General features: G+C 43.7%; 1 protein-coding gene across 4 annotated transcripts in view; it reads left to right on the top strand.

Annotated features, from left to right (window-relative positions):
* EFCAB6 (EF-hand calcium binding domain 6) overlaps positions 1–24543 on the top strand; it is a 300279-nt gene that overhangs the window by 231557 nt on the left and 44179 nt on the right. For all 4 annotated transcript variants that reach the window (XM_063663109.1, XM_054470030.2, XM_054470029.2 and 1 more), the window contains 3 exons: positions 3905–4060; positions 13647–13842; positions 18534–18725. In XM_063663109.1, coding sequence (XP_063519179.1) covers positions 3905–4060; positions 13647–13842; positions 18534–18725 — 544 coding nt within the window. The remainder of the gene's footprint in view (positions 1–3904; positions 4061–13646; positions 13843–18533; positions 18726–24543) is intronic.

Raw genomic sequence — 24543 nt, 5'->3', positions numbered from 1 at the left:
CTCCCAGGTTCAAGCAATTCTCCTGCCTCTCAGCCTCCTGAGTAGCTGGGATTACAGGCATGCACCACCACACCTGGCTAATTTTGTATTTTTAGCAGAGACGGGGTTTCTCCATTTTGGTCAGGCTGGTCTCAAACTCCCGACCTCAGGTGATCCACCCACCTTGGCCTCCCAAAGTGCTGAGATTACAGGCGTGAGGCACTGCACCCGGCCACTCATGTCATACTTTTAACATTTATAACAAAGAAAAAAATTGGGCTGCATATGATGTGACTACAGCAATGAGACATTTTCTTGGCACGATCTCAATCCTTGGTCTGCCATCCACACTCCCTATACATGTGGCTCTTACCTGCTGCTCTATAGCTCTGTCTTAGCTCCATCTTGCTCTTACCTGTTTGTGAGTCTGTCTCCTATCTGTCATTTCAAAAGGCAAGATTCACTCTCTGTCCCACCACCTCCTATATCACCTGAATGAATGAGTGAATCTCCAAAGGAACTGAGAATGCCAAGGACACAGGGATGAAATGTAATAGCTAAACAGGGTTTAAGAGAAGAGCAGTTCAAACACATCCCTGAATTACGTCTAAGTTACTGAGTTATGAAGCCTGAAAGCAGAGAATTGAGTTTGTGAAATTCGAAGTAAAATATGTGCAAGATTGGTATAAATCAAATATGCCATAAAGCTAATGAAAAAGTGGAATTTATCTTTACTAGACAGGGTTGGCCTCATTACCCATTCATGTCTTCTCTTCTCGTCTTTCCTGCCACTTGTGAGTAATGAGGCTCTAGGAGAGAAACCGTGCATCCTGAGCACTCCCAGTACACTCTTTCTCTGCCTGTGCCTCTGTTCCACATGGAGCATGGGCGTGCAATGCATTTCAGATCATCAAGCTCAGTTAACTAATTCACTCTCACCCACTCCCCCTCGCCACACCCATGCTCTCTTAGTAAAGAAGACAAATGCATGACCAATTTGTTTCCTCAAAAACATCAGCTTGTAAAAATTCCCAAATAACCTTGTCCTTCAGGATGGCCTGTTTCTAAATTTTGCTGTCAGTGGGTCTTTCCAATGAAGATTCGATGTTTCCAGGATTTTTTTTTACCTCCTCGTCTATACTGACACTCTGATCAGATCGACAGATTTGAGTCATGTTCCATTAAAGTGACCACAATTTTGTATTTGCCTCTTAAATCTAGGGGAATTCATTTTGTTTAGAGTGCCCTAAATACATTTAAAAGATTTAAAAAAATCTTTTTTTCTTTTTGCATTTATTTTCCATGCCTTGCTCTTTTTGCTTGAGTCTGAGTTGAAGATTCAAAATCAGAATAGCAACAGTAAATGAGCCACATAACACGGGCTCATTCGAAAACGCAAATTGAGAGGTGTGCAGTTTTTCAGCAGCACCAGAGTGGGGAGGCGGTGTGTGTGAGGGGCTCTGTGGCCATCCATTGGCCATAACAGTGCCCCCTTCTGGCCTCTGTCTTGTTGCCCAGACCAGGAACTGGACACAGACTCAGTGCAGCTTTGTCACTGAGTGTCGGCTGACACTGTTTCTGTTTGGCTCTGTGCTGTGATCTGTGCTCTAAACCCTCATTTACTCTGTGCACATATTTACTCTGCAAGGGAAATAATTACTGCCTAGAAACCAGTCCAAGAAACGCTGAATGCTTCAATTTTCTAAAAATATGTATCTCAAAAAAATGTTTGGATTTTTTTTCTACCTTCATTTGCTTTCATTTTGAAGGATTAAGTGGAATATAATAGTTGTGATGACGAGTAATCATTCTGCAACATGGGACTGAATTCAATGTACACCTGTAGGGGAATCCAAAATGCTGCTGTTGGTATACACGCACAGAGCGGTTCCTGCAGCTCATTTGTATTAAGTACTCAAATGTCATGGGAGCCAATTCCAAACTGGAGGCCAGCAAGACAAGGGAGTTGATCACCTTGGTGGCTTCAAAGTAAATACCGCTCTCCTTCACCACCCTGAACATTCCCACTGAATCTTGCCTCTCCCAGAGTCCTGACATTTCTATTCCTATGGATTATTGTTTCTAGGCATCCTCTCCCACAAATACATACCTCAGGTGGTAGACAATTACCACCAAAGATTTCGTTTCTAGGATTTATAGCACATTATTTCCACTGAGGAATAACCCCAAAGCCAAGATCAAGTCTGAGCCCATCAGACAGGCATATTACTCAGTTTGTAAGGAAGACATTTTCAGGGACCTGGGTAAGTTGAAATTATTGAATTTACAGCCAGTCCACCATACATCAAGTGCAGGATTGTTTCTTCTTAAAGGTTTCTACACTTTTTGAGTTCCTTAACCATAATTTTTTTCAAGTTAGGAGAGAAAATTTCCCAGACTGAAAATTCAGTGTCTCTGAATCACAGAGACTTGAGATCACACATCCCGCAAAAAAATCATCCCTGAAGCTGGGAGTGACAGAAAGATACTGTCTCTGTCTCCCTCACTGTGAGCGAAAGGCCCAGTCTTGTCCTGATTCTGCCCTGGACTTGCGTGCTGTCCTGTTCCTGTTCTAGAAAGTAGGGCTGCTGACACCGCCTGGCAGGGCTGAGAGGTCACTTGTGAGTGCGTACTTGAGATGGCAGCACGGCCCTTGATTTTTCCATTGATTCACACCACATGGTGGCTGTTTCTTTTTCCTTTTTTCTTATTCTTTTTTTTTTTTTTTTTAAGACAGAGTCTTGCTCTGTTGCCCAGGCTGGAGTACAGTGGCACGATCTCCGCTCATTGCAACCTCTGCCTCCCAGGTTGAAGCGATTCTCCTGCCTCAGCCTCTCGAGTAGCTGGGATTACAGGTGCCCACCACCACGCCTGGCTAATTTTTGTGTTTTTTAGGAGAGACGGGGTTTCACCATATTGGCCAGGCTGGTCTCGAACTCCTGACCTCGTGATCCACCCACTGCAGCCTCCCGAAGTGTTGGGATTATGGGCATTAGCCACCCCACCCAGTCAGTGGCTGTTTCTTAACAATAAAAAGGCTGGTAAAAACAACAACAACAACAAAAAACAACCCAGGGGGTCTTTGGCACTTCATGGCCCTTGATTTGTCCACTGATGCACACCACATGATGGCTGTTTCTTAACAATAAAAATGCCTGGTTAAAAAAAACAAACAAAACAAAATGGGGTCTCTGGCACTCCCTTGCCCCAGCACCGACAAGGCCCCGTCCCTCTCCACACTCTTCACTCGCTGTCCTTCTTCTCCTCGTTAGGGCCTTGGCACTGGCTGTTCTCCAGTCCCCGGCTGACTCTTTTGCATCCATCTTTGCTCAAGAAAAAGAGCCTACAGCCAAAGTGCCTGTAAACATACAAACCTACAAACCTACTGTCTTTTTTTTTTTTTTTTTTTTTGCCTTCAAACCTACTGTCCCACCGTGCCGTACCTCTGTCTTCTGTTTATTGTCTGTCTCCCCACTACTGGAATGGAAATCCTTCTAGGGATGCCTCTTTGATTCACTAGGCATGTCCCAACACCTACAGGAGCATCTGGCACGTCATAGGTGCTCAACTAGTGTTTATTGAGAATGAATGTGTAGTCCACATGTCTATATGTAAAATCACTAGCTTTTTCAATTCTTGGTTCCGTTTTTAAAGTACCAATTCTAGTACAAAGACAAAGTTGTAATTTCTCTAATGTTGTAATTTTGCTAATGATGGTAATAAGAAAATGATAATGATACAGACTTATAATATTTCCAGGATATCTTTTAATGTCAGTGTTACACTGAGGCTGTAAAACATCTTCAAAATTAGTTCTTAGATGAGCCATCGGCTCATTGCATTAGAGTAATCCTGAAATGTTTGCTTTAAAGGAGTTATTTGTTTTCCTGATTTTAGGGCATATCTGCAATGTACTCTCTTTCAGGGATAAGCTTATGGACCGCCATCAAGATATCAGCAAAGCATTCACCAAAATTGATAAATCCAAAACCAACTACATATCCATATGCAAGATGCAGAAAGTGTTGGAAGAATGTGGCTGTTCTCTTACAGAAGGGGAGCTGACCCATCTGCTAAACAGGTCTTTTTGGACTAAGTTAAATATGTTTCTCATGGCCCTGAAAAACATACTGGAGAATTGCCTTTGTTTCTTCTGTATGTCCGCCCAAACAGCCTTCTGAGATGAAAATACCCTCCATGTCTTCCTGTTGGCTGGGTTACATTAGAATGGGTTTGAGTCCACCCAATAAGGGGCAATAAAAGAAAGCCCCCTGACAAATGCATAACTTTTCCTGATGTGTCTTAGCAGCAGTGCCACCATTTCTTATCATTAGTGGGGTTTTTTTTGTTTGCTTGGTTGTTTTGTTTTTTTGAGATGGAGTCTCGCTCTGTCACCCAGGCTGGAGTGCAGTGGTGCGATCTCAGCTCACTGCAACCTCTGCCTCCTTGGTTGAAGTGATTCTCCTGCCTGAGGCTCCCAAGTAGCTGCGATTACAGGTGTACACCACCACACCTGGCCAATTTTTGTATTTTTAGTAGAGACGGGGTTTCACCATGTTGGCCAGGCTGGTCTCAAACTCCTGACCTCAGGTGATCCACCCACCTCAGCCTCCCAAAGTGCTGAGATTATAGGCATGAGCCACTGTGCCCAGCCCACATTAATTTTTATTTTATCCAAGTTATTCCAGCACTTTGGCAGGAATCACGTAGTTCTATGAGGCTGGTTACTAAAACCAGCAGTCCTTTTGCCCTGCTGCAGCCCTTATTGCCCTACCCAAAGTCAACAACTTCCAACCCTGTTGACTGATGGTTTTTGATAGTGAATGTACCTCTCTTCTTCTTTTTTTTTTTTTTTTTTTTTTTTTTTTTTTTGAGATGGAGTCTCCCTCTGTTACCCAGGCTTGAGTGCAGTGGCGTGATCTTGGCTCACTGCAAGCTCTGCCTCCCGGGTTCATGCCATTCTCCTGCCTCAGCAGCCTCCCGAGTAGCTGGGACTACAGGTGCCCGCCCCCACGCCCGGCTAATTTTTTGTATTTTTAGTAGAGATGGGATTTAACCGTGTTAGCCAGGATGGTCTCGATCTCCTGACCTCGTGATCTGCCCACCTCGGCCTCCCAAAGTAGTGGGATTACAGGTGTGAGCCACCATGACCAGCCGATGTCGCTACTTCTAAGTGACAGGCATATATTGCTACTTCTTGATTTTTCACTTTTAGGCAGTTTCTATTGACTTACTACCAAGAAAATGTGGGTTTAACTCTTTTCACCCATCCCATGCCACCAACCATCTCATCCCGCTCAGCCTCCGTTACCTCATGGAAACACACGAAAACTTACCTCCACATGCCACATGCCTATTGTATTGCTGCGTCAGTTTTGGTTCGCTCCACATTCTAGATCTACATTTGCTGTGACTAGCTCATCACTTTTCTTTTCTACATAGCACTTTTCCCCTGAAGTCAAATTATCCTATTTCTTCTGTTCATTTAGTTTCCTATGTACTTATTCTCCTACTAATTAAATCCCCAACTTAATCTCTTTCCAATCCATCGAGACACGTCAGCTAATCTGTCAGCTTCATCTTCTTGAAGATTGCCCTTTTCATGTTCTTCAATTCTTAGAAAGTTTCTTGACTTATTTTATTAATGAATTCCTCCCCTGTTCTATTCTTTCTGAAACTCCTATTGTTACTGAATATTGAACTGCCTGGACTGTTGTCTCACATATTTTAAATCTTTTTTTCTCCTTTCTGTTTTTCTACCTTCTGGGAGATTTCCTCAATTTTAGCTCCCAGTCCTTCCTTGAGATTTTTGTTTCTGCTACCGTGCTTATATTTCTAATTACGAGAGCTCATTTTAGTTCTTTATGTGTTCCTTTTTTACAACATCCTACTCTTGTTTCACGGGTGCGCTGTCTCATTTCTCTGAAGGTATTAACAATAGGCTTTTAAAAAAGTTTTCTTTACCAGATAAGTCTCTCCTCAGTGTTGCTTTTTAAAACTATTACTCATGTTGGATATTTTCTTCAAAAATATGTCCATAATAAGAGTGGAGGACGGGGCACTGAGTTGCAGATTAGAAGTTCTACACAGATAGGTGGAGCTTGTTGACTTTGGATTGAACTGTATGGTAATCTGGCTTGAAGTTTTCTTGAGGGGCCCCCAATGTCAGTATCTTTAAAACTTTTTGTTTGGTCTTTTCAGATTTACCAGAGAATAGACTTGCCAGATAAAATACAAGATGCTCAGTTAAATTAGGACTTCAGATAGACAATAATTTTTAAATATAAATATGTCTCATGTAATATTTGAGTTATATTAAAAATTTTGTTGTTTATCTGAAATTCTAATTCAACTATGTATCCCTGTAGATTTGGTGTGTTGATTTGTTTATTTGTTTGCTAATTGGGCAACCCAATGAGAGAAGACTCTTTGGTCTCCTGTTGTCAATAGTCTAGGAACAGACTGGGCACAGAAGGCTGGGTATTTCACCAGTCACTGTGGTAAGCTGAATCATCCCTCCCAAAGATATACAGGTCCTGATTCCTGGAATCTGTGGATATTACCTTATTTGGAAAAAGTATCTTTATATATACAACTAAGCTAAGGACCTGGAGAAGGGAAGATGAGCCTGGATTATCTGGATGGGCCCTCAATGCCATCACAGGTGTCCTTATAAGAGGGAGGCAGAGATTGAAGATTTGACACAGACCGACAAAGAGTAGGCCATGTGACCAGGGAGGCAAAGAGTAGAGTGATGTGGCCACAAGCCAGGGACTGCGAACCGCCCCCAGAAGCTGAAAGAGGCAAATAACAGATTCTCTCCTAGAATCTCCAGGGAAAGTACAGTCCTGCCAACAGCAGGGAACTCATTTGAGATTCTGGTGTCCAGAACTGTAGGAGAATCAATGTGCGTTGCTTTAAGCCACCAGGTATGTACTATTTTATTACAAAGCCATAGGAAACTAACAGTCAGTGTATACACTTTTTATTAATCCTCCCCTTTTCATTAAGAACCCTCCCTACCTTGGACTAGGACAGATGCCCTCCTTCCCAGAAACAACATCTCCAGAGAATATACCTCCAGGTCTTCCATTAGGGTTGGGAGGGACGGGCACCCAGACACGTGAAGTCTGGTGAGAGGTCTGGGGTCTGCTTGCTTCCCAGTCTTTTAATCAACCCTATTTTAACTCCTCCTTTAGCTCCACGTCTAGATATACCTGATAACATCAGTTCCAGAGCCTCTGAGGGTATTTGCAGGGCATATCAGATTTTCTGTCTTCCACATTCCCTCTGTTTGTTTTAGGAAGTGATTTCTTGGATTCTGATACATCTATTCTCATTATCCATAGATTCTCCAGCAGCTGTTCTCTTCTTCCACATACTTCTAATCCTTAGGAGTTTATGCCAGCGGTCCCCAAACTCCAAGCATCAGAACCATTGCAAGGGCTCATTAAAACTCAAGATTGTTGGGTCCCTCCCCCAAAGTTTCTGATTCAGTGGGCCCAGGAGTGTGCATTCATAACAAGGGCTCAGGTGATGCTGATGCTGCTGGACTCTTGCACCCCACCTTGAGAACCACTGTTTTATACCTTTTTAAAACTCCCTTTTCTGTCATTTTAGAAGAGTTTTGAGTGGTAACAGAACTAAATATGTGTGTTCAAGTCACTTTATTTAACTAGAAGTCTTATTCTCATGCACTTTTACCCTGAAACAACTTGAGCTAATTGCCTCCTCTGACTCCTATTTCTGTCTATATAATTTAGCTGTGCTGACAGAATGCATGACTCTTATGTCCCTCACTTTGTAAGGGGAGAATATTAGCACCCCTTTCCTCTTTAAAACATTTTTTATCCCTTGAGCCCAGGAATTCAAGACTGCAATGAGCTATGATTGCACCACTGTACTCCAGCCTCACAAAAAAAGCGAGACCACGTCACACACACACAAAAAAATCAGTGGTTGCTCAAGAGTTTGCAGTATGCATTTAGAGCTAGCCTAAGCCCACCTTTAAGTAACATAATACAACTTAATGGGAAGTACAGAAAACTTATAAAAGGGTATTTCCAATTTCTCCCTTCTGTACCTGATAACATGGCTGTCATTCATTTACCCGTGTGCTTTAATCACCCAACACATGGTTGTTATTATTACTCCATTGATCAACTAAGAGTGAGAAAAGAAAAAGATGTTATTTTACCGTTATTTATTCCTTCTCTGACACCCTTCTTTTCTTGATGTAGATCCGTATGATTTTCCTTCTCTCTGAAGAATGTCTTTTTACATTTCTTGAAGGGTAGGGCTGCTGGTAATGAAGTCTCTCAGTTTTATTTGTCTGAGAAAGTCTTTATTTCTCCTTTATTTCTGACAGAGAATACTGGATTTAGCATTCTAGGTTTAAACTGTTGAAATATTTCAACACTCCAAATATTTCAGTCCACTCTCCTCTTGCTTGCATGATTTCTGGCAAGAAGCCTGATGTATTATAATTCATTATCTTTGTTCCTCTATAGATAAGGGTGTTTTCCTAAGATTTTCTGGCTTATTTCAAGATTTTCTCTTTGTCTTTAGTTTTCTCCAGTTTGAATATAGTACGTTTAGGTATATATTTGGGGGGATTTATCCTGCTTGGTGTTCTCTGAACTTCCTGGATGTGTAATTTGCTGTCTGTCATTAATTTTTCTACCATTAATGTTTCTACCATTATTAATTAAAATGGGTTTTTGTTTTTGTTTGTTCTCTTGTTTTGTTTCTTTGTTTGTTTGCTTATTTCTCTTTCTCTTTCTGGTATTCCAATGATGCAGGTGTTACACATTTTGAAATTTTCCCAGTCTTTGGATGTCTTGTCCTATCCACCCTCTCCCCATTCTTTTTTTTCTCTGCATTTCAGTTTGAGAGGTTTCTACTGATATACTTCAAGCTCACTAATTCTCTCCTCAACCATGTCCGGTGTACTGATGAGCCCATCAAAGCCATTCTTCATTTCTGTTACAGTGGCTTTTTTTTTTTTTTTTAATTTCTGGCGTTTTCTTTTAATTCTTTCTTAGAGTTTCCATCTCTGATTACGTTGCCCACTTGTTCTTGTATGTTGTCTACTTTTTCCATAAGAACACTTTACATATTAACCATAGTTATTTTAAATTCCCTATCTGATAATTTCAAAATATGTGTCGCATATGAGTCTGCTTCTGCAGCTTGCTTGGTTTCTTCATACTGTGTCTTTTCTTGACTGTTTATATGCATTGTACTTTTTGTTGTTGTCAAAAGCCAGACAGGAACTGAGGTATATAGGCCTTTAGAGATTTTGTGTTCATTTGGCTAGGAGTTAGGATGTTTTTAATGTTTGCTGTAGCTATTGGTGCAAAGGCTCCAATTTCCTCCAGCATCCTTGTTTTTTCCTCTTCTGTTTTCGTGGGTTTCCCTAGGAGCTCCTTCTTAAATAGAGTATGTGTTTTGCAATTCTTTCAGTTGTAATCCATTATTATTTCACTAGAGCTGAGTTGATGTGGTGGTAAAATATTGGGGAGGGGAAACATTCTATAGTTTTATGATTACATTTCTGTCTTTTAGTGGGCTGAGTCCGTGGGCTGCAACCTTTAGAAATGTTTATTGGGTTTTTTTTTCCACTTAGGTAAAACAGGAATGCTAGACGGGGCTGGAGTTGGCTGATTGCCCTTCCCGCAAGCTAAGATAAGGCTCTCAGAAAGTCTTTTCCCTTGGAGAGTTGTTATAGATAAGGCTGGGGACATATTTCACCAGGATTGCTCTTCCCCTTCCCCTGCCAGAACCCTGAGCGGATCTTTCTCAGATCTTCACTGTGAGAAGCTAGTGAGACTCCTGAAGTTAAAGCCCATGAAAGTGGTGGTGGGGGTGGGGAGCTACGTAAGACTGGGCCCCCAGAATTTCTTACTCTTACACTAGTCCACACTCAGCCTCTACCAATTTGCCAAGATTACCATGTAAGTATTCCTGACAGCCTGTGACTCCAAAGGCTTTTGCTCCAGGAAAGCAGGCCCCAGATGTGATTCTCTGCATGTGCCTGTCTCTCCAGGTTTCAGGGTGACATTTTGCCCTATTACCTCAATTCTTCTCCTCCCTCTGCCACTTTCCCCACTCCTTCAATGTCCAGCTTTTGGCAGCTACACTTTGATTTTTCCTTTGGATAGGTAGTTAAATTTAACCTTCTGTCCTGCAGCCACAACCAGTTCCTTCCTGCTTGGGTCATAGATTGATTCTAAAACTTGAAAACTATTAAATACCATTTTATTATTATAACTATGTAAATATTGTTGTTCAGTGTCCAGGTAATGAAGGAAAACTAGCTTGTTTTCCAGTGGTACTATCCCTGAGCCTCTAGCCTTAGTATCAAATAGATTCTCTTGTAGATTACACCAATTGCTGAAAATCATTTCACATTTGTCTCAGTCCCTTTGGGATGCCATAAAAAAACGTGAACTGTGTGGCTTATAAACAACAGAAATTCATTTCTCACAGTTCTGGAGGCTAGGAAGTCCAGAATTGAGGTACCAACAGATTTAGTGTCTGCTGAAAATGTCCTGGATCATTGATGTCTGTCTTTTCACTGTAACCTCATGTGGCAGAAGGGACAAAGGTCTCTCTGGGGCCTCTTTTATAAAGGCACTAATCTCATGCATGAGGGCTCTGTTTTCATGACCTAATCATCTCCCAAAGGCCTCACCTGCTAAAAGGTCATTACCTTAGGAGTTAACATTTTAACATATGAATTTTAGGGGGACACAAAGGGACCATAGCAGTGTTTTAAATTTGTTTCATATCTATACTATGATTTTATTGGATGGGTTGTTTCCTGGAGTTTAATTTATTCTTTATTTTCTTTATGATATTTGCCTTTGTTTTACCTTGTCAAATAAAGACAAATCCATACTTAAGTAAAAGAGACTTTATCTGAAAAGACTATTGCAACAGGGAGAGGAAGATTATTACAATGGAGAGAATGCCCCAACCATGAAATCTGTAAGCATCTCAAAGAGCAAGCAGAAGAGGGCTTTTGTTTAATAGGGAAGAGTAAACAAGGATAGAAAGAACCAAGCGTGGGGAGTAAGACGAATAGATGGTGTGACCAGACAGCTGGGCAAGAAACATCTTTCCTGGGGTCAGAGTCCCTGAGGAGCTATTACGGAGGGGCTATTCCACATTCTGAAGCCGGCTTAGGCTGAGGTGGGTCCAAGTTCAAGGTTCTGGAGAAAAGAGAGTAGCTTAACTAAACTGTGGTCAGTTAGCAGGTATTTTGTCCAGATTAGTCAGTGGGAACAAACAGTTCAGCTAATAATTTATGAGACTGAGACTGGGAATTTGGAGGGTCTATGTCCTTGCTATCAGAGGTAAACCTTGGGGCATCTATGAATCTTTTCTAAGTCATATGGGGAAAAGGTAGTTGTTTGCAGTAGCCTTATCCAGGGACATTAAGGTTGGGGTGATTTCTTTAACCATCACTTTTTTCTAGAACAGGGCTCAGATAATGTTCAATATTTTTGACCTTCAGCTTTCCCCAGCATTCTATTCCACTTTCTCCTCTCTTGAGTTTTTTTCCCCGGTATCTCTATCTGAGAACCTGCCCCCCCGCACACACATTTTCCTGCTCTAGGTCTGTGATCCAAAGAGCATCCTGTGCTGCCTCCACTATTGTCTAGGTTGGATCCCCTGTCTCCTATATCCCACATCACTTTATTTCTTGATTTACATTCTTCTTTTGTTGGAGTACTTCCTGAAGTAATCTCATAAGAAAGGGTGGACAGGAAGTAAATTTTCTGAGTTCTTATTGAACTGAAACTTTTTAAATTCTTCTTCACACACATTGCTGGCTTGTCTGAGCACAGACTCTTAGGAAGAAAATAATTCCCTTAAAAGTTTGAAGACATTGATCCATTGTGTTTGAGCTATGAGAAGTCCAACGCCTGTGTGTATATGTGTGTGTGTGTGTGTGTGTGTGTGTGTGTGTGTGTGTGTGTATATAGAAAGGAAGGGCCATTTCATCCTCACATGCCTATATGTTTTCTTCTTCCTTAAACAGGATCTCCTCTCACTGAATCTATTTCCAGCTGAACAAGAATTCATATGCATTCAATGAATAAATCATGGAAAAATAGCAGCAGATAAATTAACTAAATGATTATAAGAAATTCTTGTTAAAACATAGTTAGGCTTGATACTTTTATAAACAACAACAAAAGGACTGGGATTTCTGAAGCCCACCTTTCAATGGGGGTGATCAACTTTTTTATGCATTGAAACCTTAATAAGGATCCATTGCACAGTTGCTTGTTTCTTCTCAAAGACCTCTTGATGATAAACATCTCTGTTATTTGTAATTATATGTAGATTATTCTTTTCTAGATCCAAAATAGACTTTTCTAAATACTACTGAGATTAGCATATGCATATGATTTTATTACTACATTTTAATACCACGTTGGCAATTTATCCCGCTGATGAAATAGTGTTGATTGTCCTTTTCCTTGGTGTCTCCATCATGCAAGCCGACCCGATGCAGAGCCTGTGCAAGGCGGCTCTGCAGCTGTGAGTTGGAAAAGCTCAGCTCTTGGCTCATCTTCTTTAGAAGCAGATATCTGAGTCACTGGAAACTTCTCTCTCCAGCTTACTGGCATTCCAAGCTCTTCCACGTTGCCACTTGAGCCCAATCCTGCTGAGAGAAAGTTTAGGTGTCTAAGTGCCAGCAATTCCCCAGGAATTTAAGTTGTAGAAATGTGAACTTTGAATGCAATTAAACTTTATTTTAATTATTTTGCATCTTTAATAGATATGCTGTATGTTCCGTGAGACTTTTGGATTTTACCTTACAATTTAGTCTTCCAGAACTTAGGTAATTTCTTCTGTGTCAGAGTCAAGGAGATGAATGAGCCTCTGCTTCCACAGGGATGTCCTTGCTGAGCCATCGATGCAGGTGAAATTTTTATTTGAGAAAATCCTCAGCTAGATAGGTTTTGCAAAATATCTTTTGAGTGCTTTCAGCTTGACAACTTCATTTCAACCACTCCTGAAAGAGAATTTAATATATTTCTTACTCAGTTCCTCTTCTTCTTTTCACTGTCTTTGACATGTTTCCTCTCTTTCAAATCCCACTGCCATTTCTAAGTCCAGGCCCTTCTTGGTTAAGGCCTCCATGACCCCAGGAGCCCCCCATCCAGACTGCTGCTCTCCCACCACTGCCACCACCCCACAGTCTCACTTCTAGACTGTCTTTGAGCTGCTGTCAGATTTATCTTCCCATGATGCTGCTATGCGAATGTCACATCCCTGCCAACATACTTTCACGTGCCTCCATCATAGGGCCAGATTCTCAGCAGACACCTCCCTTACCATCTTCTGCAAAGCCACGAACCCTGATATCCAGCCTTCAAGCCTCAGGTCTTCAGGTTGGGCAGCTGTGGCCCCCCGGCCATCAGTGAACTGCACTCTCACCTCTCATCACCCTGTGTCCTCATATTGCAGGATGTGTGTGTCTACCTGAGAGCAGAGCTAACTGCCATGTCTGCACCTACAGCAAGGGGAATGGTGTCTTAAAATTATTCATTTTCCCCACATTGCCCTGTGCTCAGCAACTGTTAAATGATTAAGCAGTAGGGTGGCTTTTTAAAATGAATATGTTCTTTTCTTCCTTTTGGGACAAGTTGGGGAGTCAGCCGGCATGAGAATGCTATCAATTACCTCGACTTCCTGAGAGCAGTGGAGAACAGCAAGTCAACAGGAGCTCAGCCCAAGGAAAAAGAAGAGAGCATGCCAATCAGTTTTGCAACGCTGAATCCACAGGAGGTTGTGAGGAAGATCCAGGAAGTAGTTGAGTCCTCCCAGCTGGCTTTGTCCACGGTATGACAGGCTGAAAGTGCTTTACTGTGAAAACGCATCTTGATTCATGAAAACACCTCTCAGCCCCACCCTAAAACCCCTCCCACCTCTGCTCATTCTCCTTGGGGTGTCTAGTTAACCATGAGCAGAGTTTTTATGTGGGTAAATGTGTATCCACTCTTCCACCCCAGCATGTGCTCTCTGAGGTGGGAGTGCTCAGCATTTAGAAATGCTGAGTCTGGGGTGAGGACATGGGGCTCTGGGCAAAAAAGGCAGAAAACAGAGGCCCTTGGGCAAGAGTGGGCTCAGCGCATCCTGGGAGCTCTCAACACAGCCAAGCACTGGGTCCACAGAGATGAAGGACTCAAGGTGGCCTTGAAAAGGTTGAACTGGGCCAGATTGTGGCACAGAGACTTCATTGTGAAGTCCTCCAGGAGCAAGGGGAGTCACCTGAGTAGGTTGACATTCTATGGCTTCCATCTGCGTGGTGCTTTAGACGGTGTACGGAATGATGCCTGCGTGTACAGATTGATGCCTATGTGTATGGAATGATGCTTGCATCTAGGCAATGATGCCTGTGTGTAGGGAATGATGCCTGTGCGTACAGAATGATGCCTGCATGTACGGAATGATGCCTGCGTGTAGGGAATGATGCCTGAGTGTAGGGAATAATGCCTGCGTGTAGAGAATGATGCCTGCGTGTAGAGAATGGTGCCTGCATGTAGGGAATGATGCCTGCGTGTACGGAATGATGCCTGCGTGTACGGAATAATGCCTGTGTGTAGGGGATGATGCTTGCATGTAGGGAATGATGCCTGTGTGTATGGAATGATGCTTGCATGTAGGCAATGATGCCTGTGTGTATGGAATGATGCCTGTGTGTACGGAATGATGTCTGCATGTAGGGAATGATGCCTGTGCATATGGAATGATGCCTGCATGTACGGAATGATGCCTGCGTGTAGGGAATGATGCCTGAGTGTAGGGAATAATGCCTGCGTGTAGAGAATGATGCCTGCATGTAGGGAATGATGCCTGCATGTATGGAATGATGCCTATGTGTATGGAATGATGCTTGCATGTAAGCAATGATGCCTACGTGTACGGAATGATGCCTATATGTATGGAATGATGCTTGCATGTAGGGAATGATGCCTGCATGCAGGGAATGATGCCTGTGTGTAGGGAATAGAGAATAATGCCTGCATGTAGGGAATAATGCCTGCATGTAGGGAATGATGCCTGCACCTGGGGAATGATGCCTGCGTGTAGGGAATGATGCCTGCGTCTAGGGAATGATGCCTGCATGTATGGAATGATGCCTATGTGTCTGGAATGATGCTTGCATGTAAGCAATGATGCCTACGTGTACAGAATGATGCCTATATATATGGAATGATGTTTGCATGTACGGAATGATGCCTGCGTGTAGGGAATGATGCCTATGTGTAGGGAATGATGCCTGCGTGTAGGGAATGATGCCTATGTGTAGGGAATGATGCCTGCGTGTAGGGAATGATGCCTGCGTGTAGGGAATGATACCTGCATGTAGAGAATGATGCCTATCTGTAGGGAATAATGCCTGCGTGTAGGGAATAATGCCTGTGTGTAGGGAATGATGCCTGCATGTAGGGTATGATGCCTGCATGTAGGGAATGATGCCTGCGTGTAGGGAATGATGCCTGAGTGTAGGGAATAATGCCTGCGTGTAGGGAATGATGCCTGCATGTAGGGAATAATGCCTGCATGTACGGAATGAAGCCTATGTGTATGGAATAATGCTTGCATGTAAGCAATGATGCCTACGTGTACGGAATGATGCCTATACGTATGGAATGATGCTTGCATGTAGGGAATGATGCCTGTGTGTGGGGTATGATGCCTGCATGTAGGGAATAATGCCTGTGTGTAGGGAATGATGCCTGTGTGTATGGAATGATGCTTGCATGTAGGGAATGATGGCTGTGTGTATGGAATGATGCCTGCATGTAGGGAATGATGCCTGCATGTATGGAATGATGCCTATGTGTATGGAATGATGCTTGTATGTAAGCAATGATGCCTACATGTATGGAATGATGCCTATATGTATGGAATGATGCTTGCATGTAGGGAATGATGCCTGCGTGTAGGGAATAGAGAATAATGCCTGCATGTAGGGAATGATGCCTGCGTGTAGGGATTGATGCCTGCATCTAGGGAATGATGCCTACATGTACGGAATGATGCCTATGTGTATGGAATGATGCTTGCACGTAAGCAATGATGCCTACGTGTACAGAATGATGCCTATATGTATGGAATAATGTTTGCATGTACAGAATGATGCCTGTGTGTAGGGAATGATGCCTGCGTGTAGGGAATGATGCCTATGTATAGGGAATGATACCTGCGTGTAAGGAATGATACCTGCATGTAGAGAATGATGCCTATCTGTAGGGAATAATGCCTGCGTGTAGGGAATGATGCCTGCATGTAGGGTATGATGCCTGCATGTAAGGAATAGAGAATAATGCCTGCATGTAGGGAATGATGCCTGCATGTAGGGTATGATGTCTACATGTATGGAATGATGCTTGTGTGTGTGGAGTACTGAGGCTGTGGACTGTGCTGGTGTCCTTGGATATTGTGCTTGGAACCAGCCTCCTGGTGAGGTGGTGCTCCCAGGTGAGTTTCCCTGTGCGTCAGCGTCAAGAAGGGAAGATGCTTTCTGCAGAGGGCAGGCATTGAAGATGAACAAGACAGCATGTCAGAACCATCCTGTGGGAAGCCGGCACCCAGAGCCCAAACAGCCACAGCAACCCAGACTGAAAGATCCACTCAACACCTCTCAATCCCCACAGTGAACATCCCTTCTAACATCATAGAGTCCTGGCTCCACACACTCTAGGGGGCTTCCCAGGGTGCTGGGGGGCCACAAGCCCTAATGAGAGTTCATGAGTCTTTTTCTCTTTAATCATAACCTTGCAAGGTGGGGCTCCTGATTCTACTCTACAGGAGGGGAAACTGAGGCTCAGCGTGAATAAACCTGCCCAGGGTCACACAGGGACTATGGAGCAGAGCCCAGAACCTGAGGAGGAAGGGGAAATGGACTTGTCGCAGCCCTTCTTTTCCAAATCCAGGTGGTTTGAAGAATTGAAGTCCTGAAGATCTTTACTTGAGATGTGCTGTCTACTGCCCATGTCTTCTTCTGAGGATTGACCTTAGTTAGTGTCTTGACTTTTGAAGAAATCAAGGCTAGTGACCCTTTTAGGGTATCAGACTCTCTTGGAGATGGGAATCACTCACTCTCCACTCCTGAGATCTATTTTAAACTTTTTTTTTTTTTTGTAAATCACATCCCAATTTCCTTGGTGTAGGGAAGCAAGGTGGGCTCCAGAGTCCCGGTGCGGTGTGAGGGATTAGTGGGGAGGGAAGGGGTGAGGAGGGGCGGCCCAGCCAGCTGAGCTTCACAGGAGGCTCCTCTTCACACCTGAGCCTGCCGCTGCTGTTGCCCCTGCGGCACAGTTGTCTGTGTTTATTCTTATGATCGTTCTCCTTAACATTTGAGATCCCCATGGGCCAGGTACCTGGATGGGGGCATTTTCCAGTAAACTTCGGAAAACTTACACCTGCCCTCTGAGTTAAGTCCATCTTTACAGTAAAGAAGCTAAAGTTTAGAGAGGTTCAGGACTTATGGTGGGCAGCAGAGCCCAGGTTCCCAGAACAACTCCTGGCTAGGGGATTTCCCACTGTACACAGCTACCTCGTGTTACCACGGACTACATGAAAATGTGAAGCTATCTGATGTTTTAAGATTAATTTGATTACACATATGCCATCACCCTGTTGGGCGTGCCTAATTAGCCCCAAATGAGAATTAACCACAAGGGTGTGGGGTTTGCAGGCATGCTAAATTCTTCCTTGAAAAAAGATCTTAATCTACCCCGGATGCAGATTTCCTGGTGTAATAAAAATGAATGATTTTATTTCGACAGATGGAAAAAAATGTGCTTTCTTTTTATAGCACATTTTTGCACTTTTTCAGTTTAACTACTCTACTGTAGGATTCACAAGGTGTGCCCCCACTGCTCCAGCGCAGACCCGGGGCAGCTTCTCATGATGTGAGGCCACTCGGGCTCTGGCCGAGACTCAGGAAAGGACAGCAGCCTCGGCGCACAAGCCTGGCTGTGAAGGACAGGGGTGGGGTCAGGGTGGCCCCCTGATCTCTCCTCCCAGCTGCTCCCAAAGTCAGACTCCTGCCTTGAGACACCAGCCCCGAAGCGATATGGTGGGGTCTCTCCTGAGCCTCCTGTTACAACTAATTAATACTTAAAGGAAGTAGAATGTAAGGGTCAAGAGAGCTTGAGCAAGTTACTCTCTGCTCTGCTCTGTATAACAGGGATCCTGGGAGCAGGGGCGAGGCTTCCATCAGGAAGGTTATGGGGGCTTGGGGCCAGGATTCCTCTTTATTCTCCTTCCTCCTCACATCAAAATAGGAGCAAGTAAGGCAAATTTCCTCTAGAACTCATAAGCTCCCATACTGCGTTCATATCGTACTTGTCTCAGTCCTTCAATAATGGTGCATTTATTTAGTGATTTAGAATTTACAAGGTACTTTTATACACTAGGCTTCATTTGCATTCAGCAGAAACAGTACTTAAGGAAAGTGTTTTAGAAGTATTCATTTGACAGTAGGATTTGCCATCTTTTTTTCTTTTCTTTCTTTTTAGGCATTTTCTGCATTGGATAAAGAGGATACAGGATTTGTAAAGGCTACAGAATTCGGACAAGTTCTTAAGGATTTCTGTTACAAACTAATGGACAATCAGTATCATTATTTTTTGAGGAAACTAAGAATTCATCTAACCCCCTATATAAACTGGAAATATTTTCTCCAGAACTTTAGCTGTTTCCTTGAGGAGGTAAGAATATCTGCAGCACATAAGCATCTCTTTGAAAATGAGCTAAAATTAGTTTTTACAAAATGGATAATTGATTAGAACCATATCAGATAAATTGGCAATCACCTCATGTAATTAGCTCATTCTAAATGAAAAACTGGTATAAATTATACACAGAGTATTAGAAGGTGAATATGCATCATTTACTTTGTTGGAAATTTTTATTTTATTTTATTTTAATTTTCAAAGAGGTTTGGGAGCTTGTTTTCTCTGGTTGATTTGGTGTTCTAAGGAGTCTTAGATCCCAGAAGATGATCTGGGAAATGAGATTACTAAAGCAAACAGCATTAACCTTTTTAAGGTTTCAGGTTAATAATAACAGCAGCAAACACTATAGCATGCCTTCTATGTACCTGCCACTATTTCTAGTCCTTTGTATATATACTATCATGTGTAATCTTGTTGAGGTCACTGTGAGATACAAGCTGTTACTATCCCCAGCTGAGAGAGGAGGTCTTGGTACAGAGACATTAAGTATTATCCACAGTCACCCAGCTAGTGAGTGGTGGGGCTGGTTTGTAAGCCTGACTCCAGGTTCCTAAACACTGTGGTTTTTGTGATTTTTTTTCATCGTTGCCATTTAGATGGATGTTTCTAAACAAAATACACTATTGTGTTGCATGCCTTTAAGCTTTATGTAAGTGATATTATATTGAATGTTGTATCTGCACTTATTTTTTCTTATAGTAATGTATTTTAGATTTATCCGTGTTAATATGTTGGCTTTAGTTGATGCACTTAAGCTGCTATAAAAAGTCAGTGGCTCATGCCTGTAATCCCAGCACTTTGGGAGGCCGAGGTGGGCAGATCACCTGAGGTCAGGAGTTTGAAACCAGCCTGGCCCACATGGTGAAACCCCATCTCTACTGAAAATACAAAAAAACAAACAAACAAAAAAAAACCATAGCCGGATGTGGTGGCTGGTGCCTGTAATCCCAGCTACTCAGGAGGCTAAGGCTGGAGAATTACTTGAACCCAGGAGGCGGAGATTGTAGTGAGCCGAGATTGCACCACTACACTCCAGCCTGGGGTGACAGAGCAAGACTCTGTCTCAGAACAAACAAACAAACAACAACAACAACAACAGAAACAGTCTATTAACTGAATATATGATTGTGAATAACATGCTGCCATTCGGTCATCACCCTCCTGTTAATGAACATGCAGGTTGTTCTCAGTTTCCTTCATTACAAGCAAAGCACCAGTCACCCTTCTGTACCTGTCTCCTTGAGTGCACACACTGGAGCTACTCTGCATGGAATGGCTGATGGGAGGGCGGATCCACGTTCAGCTTCCCAGAAACGGCCAGCATTCTCCTAAGTGGTTGTACCAGTGTACAGCCCCACCAGTGGTACAGGAGAGTTCCTGACACTCCACATCCCTGCTGTCCCTTAGTATTGTTAAACATTTTAACTTCTACCGTCTGATCCTTAGTAACGTCAGACACTTTCCTGGGTTGTCAACTATTCAGGTCTCGTTGTCTACAAACGACCTGAAAGGCTTTAAGCCCTTGGTTGTCAGGTGGGTCGCAAATACCTTCCACTGGTCCGTGGCTTGTCTTTGCTCTGGTTTTATAGTGACCCTCGCTATTTTTATGATTATGTTTTTTTTAATTGATTAATTAATTTATTATTATTATACTTTAGGTTTTAGGGTACATGTGCGCAATGTGCAGGTTAGTTACATATGTATACATGTGCCATGCTGGTGCGCTGCACCCACTAACTCAGTAAACTATTGCAAGAACAAAAAACCAAACACCACATATTCTCTCTCATAGGTGGGAATTGACCAACGAGAACACATGGACACAGTAAGGGGAACATCACACTCTGGGGACTGTTGTGGGGTGAGGGGAGCGGGGAGGGATAGCATTGGGAGATATACCTAATGCTAGATGACGAGTTAGTGGATTATGTTTTTTTTTTTTTTGTCATTTTAAAAGGAATACATATTCTTGGGAGACACTGGGGACAATGCAAAAAATATATGTAAAAAAGCATAGCAGTAATCTAGACCCCACGATGATGGGGATGATGACAAGAACAACCTTGGCCACTGTTTGGTGAGCACCTACTAAGCTCTGGGCCCTTTGCGTGCACTTTCTCATCTCACTGTCATGCCCGTTGGGGAAGGCGGCGTAGACAGGCTCCCAGAAGTCACGTAGCCACCTGAGCTCAGCAAGGAGTGGCAAGCCAGAGGGTTCGGCTTCAGAGCTGGTGTTCTTTCTATGCACTACCCTGCCTTAGAGAACTTTTTTTTTTTTCTAATGCATTTTTTTACATAGTGGAGATGACAGTGTATATATATCCGTGTATCCTGCTTTTTTTCACTTAACGTTGAATTGTACCATGTCACTTAAAGATTTCCCAAACATCAGCTAAAAGGTCTATATAACGTTCCACCCACTCCCTTATTTTTAAGCATTTAGGATTTTTTTTCCAGCTTTTGCCTCTGTAATTTACAGTGAACACTTTGCATGTAAATCTCTATCTACATTTTGGGTTCATTCCTTAGGAAAGATCCAAGAAATAAAATAACTGGAGTCAAGGGATAGGAGTAGTTTTATTGATCTTAAAAGCAGCCCCTTACATATATTTTAAATAATTCTGTCCTATTGGGTTGGACTATATGAAATTACCATTTTTAAAGTCATAAGTGATTGAATATTGACAATTTCATATGATTTAAGCTAACATTCGTAGAAGTTGTTTATGTCCATTATATACTGTTTGGAATATGCTGATACATTTGAAGAAACTAATTAAAATCACCTCTTGGGACAACTAGTATTACTACTTTGGCATGTTTGTGCCCAGTCCTTTTTTTTTTTTTTTTTTGAGACAGACTCTCACTCTTGTTGCCCAGGCTGGAGTGCAATGGCACAATCTCGGCTCACCACAACCTCCGCCTCCCGGATTCAAGCGATTCTCCTGCCTCAGCCGCCCGAGTAGCTGGGATTACAGGCGTGCACCACCATGCCGGGCTAATTTTTGTATTTTTAGTAGAGACGGGGTTTCTCCATGTTGATCAGGCTGGTCTCGAACTCCTACCTCAGGTGATCCACCAGCCTCAGCCTCCCAAAGTGCTGGGATTACAGGCATAAGCCACCATACCCGGCCCCTTTTTATTATATGAATGTCCTTTAGGAGTGGGGCTGAGGACAGACCATGTATACTGCTGAGTTTGGGGGTTGTGTTCTGAACTCTTGCAAGTCTATTTCTTAACAAACATTTTTCATTTGTATCAAAGTAACATATGCCCATAGAGAAATAAAATTGAATTATTGCAAAAGATTTAAAAACAGAGATCACTTGACTCACCCACTTAACCTCCAGTCCTGCTCCCCAAGAGCAATCACTTTTATTTTGTTTTTTTTTTTTTCCTGTTTCTTCAGCTGCATATGTTCCTGTCTCTCAATAATATTCTTACCCGGCCATTTCCTAAATGATCAGTCTTAGGCGTTATTCACTGATGTGCTGATTTGATGGATGGGGGATCCCACTCTCCTCTTCCAGCTCCGCTGGCCTCACCTCTGGGGTCCCCTGGCCTGTTCTCTCCTGCCTTTTCACCTCCTGTGGTAGCACTGGCTTTCTCTGGGGTCTTCATTTTCCTCTAAAGCATGGATTCCATCTAGCATGTGCCGTTCCATCAGTGTGGGTTCATTCACTCTCTCATGACGTGTTTCCTATGGCCCATGTGTACCAGGTGCTGAGCTGGGTGCCAGGCTTAGCAGCAAACCAAACAAATGCAGTCCCTGCCTCCAGAAGCCCCCATTCCAGCGAGGGGGACAGAGCAGGAGTGAGTGACTCAGTCACATGTCAGGTTCCAGCAGCAGCTGGGAGAAAAATGGAGCAGAGCAGAAGGGAGGGCCTGTCAAGGGGTGACATCCGAGCGACGAGGAGGGGAGGGAGTGAGCAGTGACATCGGGCAAGGGACTGGCCGGCACCGCTAGTGCGATGGCACCCACAGGAGGGGGCCAACTGGTTTGGGGGCAGATGAAGGAGAGGTCTAAGGAGATGGGGCCAGGGAGCGAAGGAGCCAGGCAGCCGTAGGCTTGGGGTCCTTGTGAAGACTTTGGCTTTGACTCTGAGTGACATGGGGACTGTCTTAGGCTGCTCAGGAGCTATAGCAAGATACCCCTAAAGGACCTGCAAGTGGAGAAGACCGGGCTTGAAGCTCCATGTCTGCCATCCCCCCCAGCGAGGCCTGAGCGTCCTCATGCACGAGTCACAAGGAGCCTCTGCTGATCCTGGAATTGCTGGACCAAGGAGAAAACATTCCTAAAGCTTTATGTACTGTCAGCTTGCCTCCCGCAACATTGGTTAGTTCTGCCCAGTTCGCATCACAAAGAGTCGCCTTCACCTCCAGAAGCACCTGCTCAACATCCTCATGAGAAAATTGCAGCAAGAGTGAAGAGGAGAAATGTGCTTGAGACAGGGATCGACCACGGTGGTCTGGGAACCGTGGATGCAGAGGTGGCACTGTCCCTGCTGCACGCATCCCTGCACCGGCCTCCTCCTGCCCTGTCCCATCAGTGTGTGATCTGTTTTCTGGGAATTCAATGGGATCAACCCCCTAAATTGGCCTAGGAGGATGCACCTGGCCAAGAAGCTAACACCTGAGCTCAGACAAATCGGAAAAGCATGCATTTACCAGGAGGACGAGTAAATCCTTGAGCAAATGATTTCTGGGCTGGAAGGGCAGCGCGAAACTGCAAGGAACATGACATGGCAGGAGGAGGGGGGTGACCGCGGAGCAAGGGGTGACCACAAGCAGTTCTGGTCGTAGTAAATGACAGAGTAGGTGAGAGTTTCCTTTTGTCCTGTTTATTTGCCATCGGGAGCAGGAGGTGGTGGCAGAGACAGACCACCTGGGTCCTGCAACATTGGCTGCAGAGTTTAGTTCCCTTTGTCCGAATAAAGAAGAATCACTGAGGACTCCTGAGCGAGGGAGCCAGCCAGCCTCCTCCAGGGCGGCTGCAGGGGAAGGCAGCCGGGGAAGAACCCCAGACTGCATTCATCATTAACTTCTCCAGTTTAACCCCAAGTTTTTGTGTTTTTCTAATAGAAGGGAAAAGAAGTAACGAATAATAGGAATAGTTAATGCATCATCCTTAAGCTCATTAAATATGATACCACCCATCCTTTTCCTCTGGGGGATGCACAGGAGGTAAGTAATTAAAAGGAGATTACCAAAATGTAATTAAGACAGTCGGCAACTCTCCCTGCAAAGCAAGTTCACCGTGAGTAATCCCTAGCCAAAGCAATCCATTCTCAGAGAGAGAAAAACTGGAATTGTAGTTAAGACATTGCCTAAGACCTTGAGTAAACTGAAAGCACACAGAGAGTAAAGATGACAATTTTACACCTACTCATAATCCATTTCTTATATTGGGTATGCCATCAAATCTGTCTTCCAAAACTCCTATTATTCTTATGCCTCCTCTGCCTGTCACAGCAGCACGTGAAAATGATCTGAGCTCTTCTCACGGCAAGGGCTGCGGGCTTCCTGCCCCTGCTGTGTGGCTTGACCATGAGTCCTCCCCTGTCCTTGTTGCTTCCTTATACTGCTTCATTAAGCACCACTCAAATCAGACAGCGCTTCTTAAAGTGCAGGTCCCAGGCCGCTGCTCTGCAGACCAGCCCGCCCCAGGGCTCCATGGTGGGGGAGTCCAGGGGTCTTGCTGCGCAGCAGGACTGGGGCTCATCCTCCTGGCACTGTCCTGGGCTTGAGAACCAGCCCAGGAGGCACAGAGGCCTGTGAGCTTCCAGGAAGG

The sequence above is a fragment of the Pongo pygmaeus genome, chromosome 23, assembly GCF_028885625.2.
Source record: "Pongo pygmaeus isolate AG05252 chromosome 23, NHGRI_mPonPyg2-v2.0_pri, whole genome shotgun sequence".
Classification (NCBI taxonomy): Eukaryota; Metazoa; Chordata; class Mammalia; order Primates; family Hominidae; genus Pongo; species Pongo pygmaeus.
Note: the sequence above shows the minus strand (reverse complement) of the source record. Positions and strands in the feature narration are given on the sequence as shown.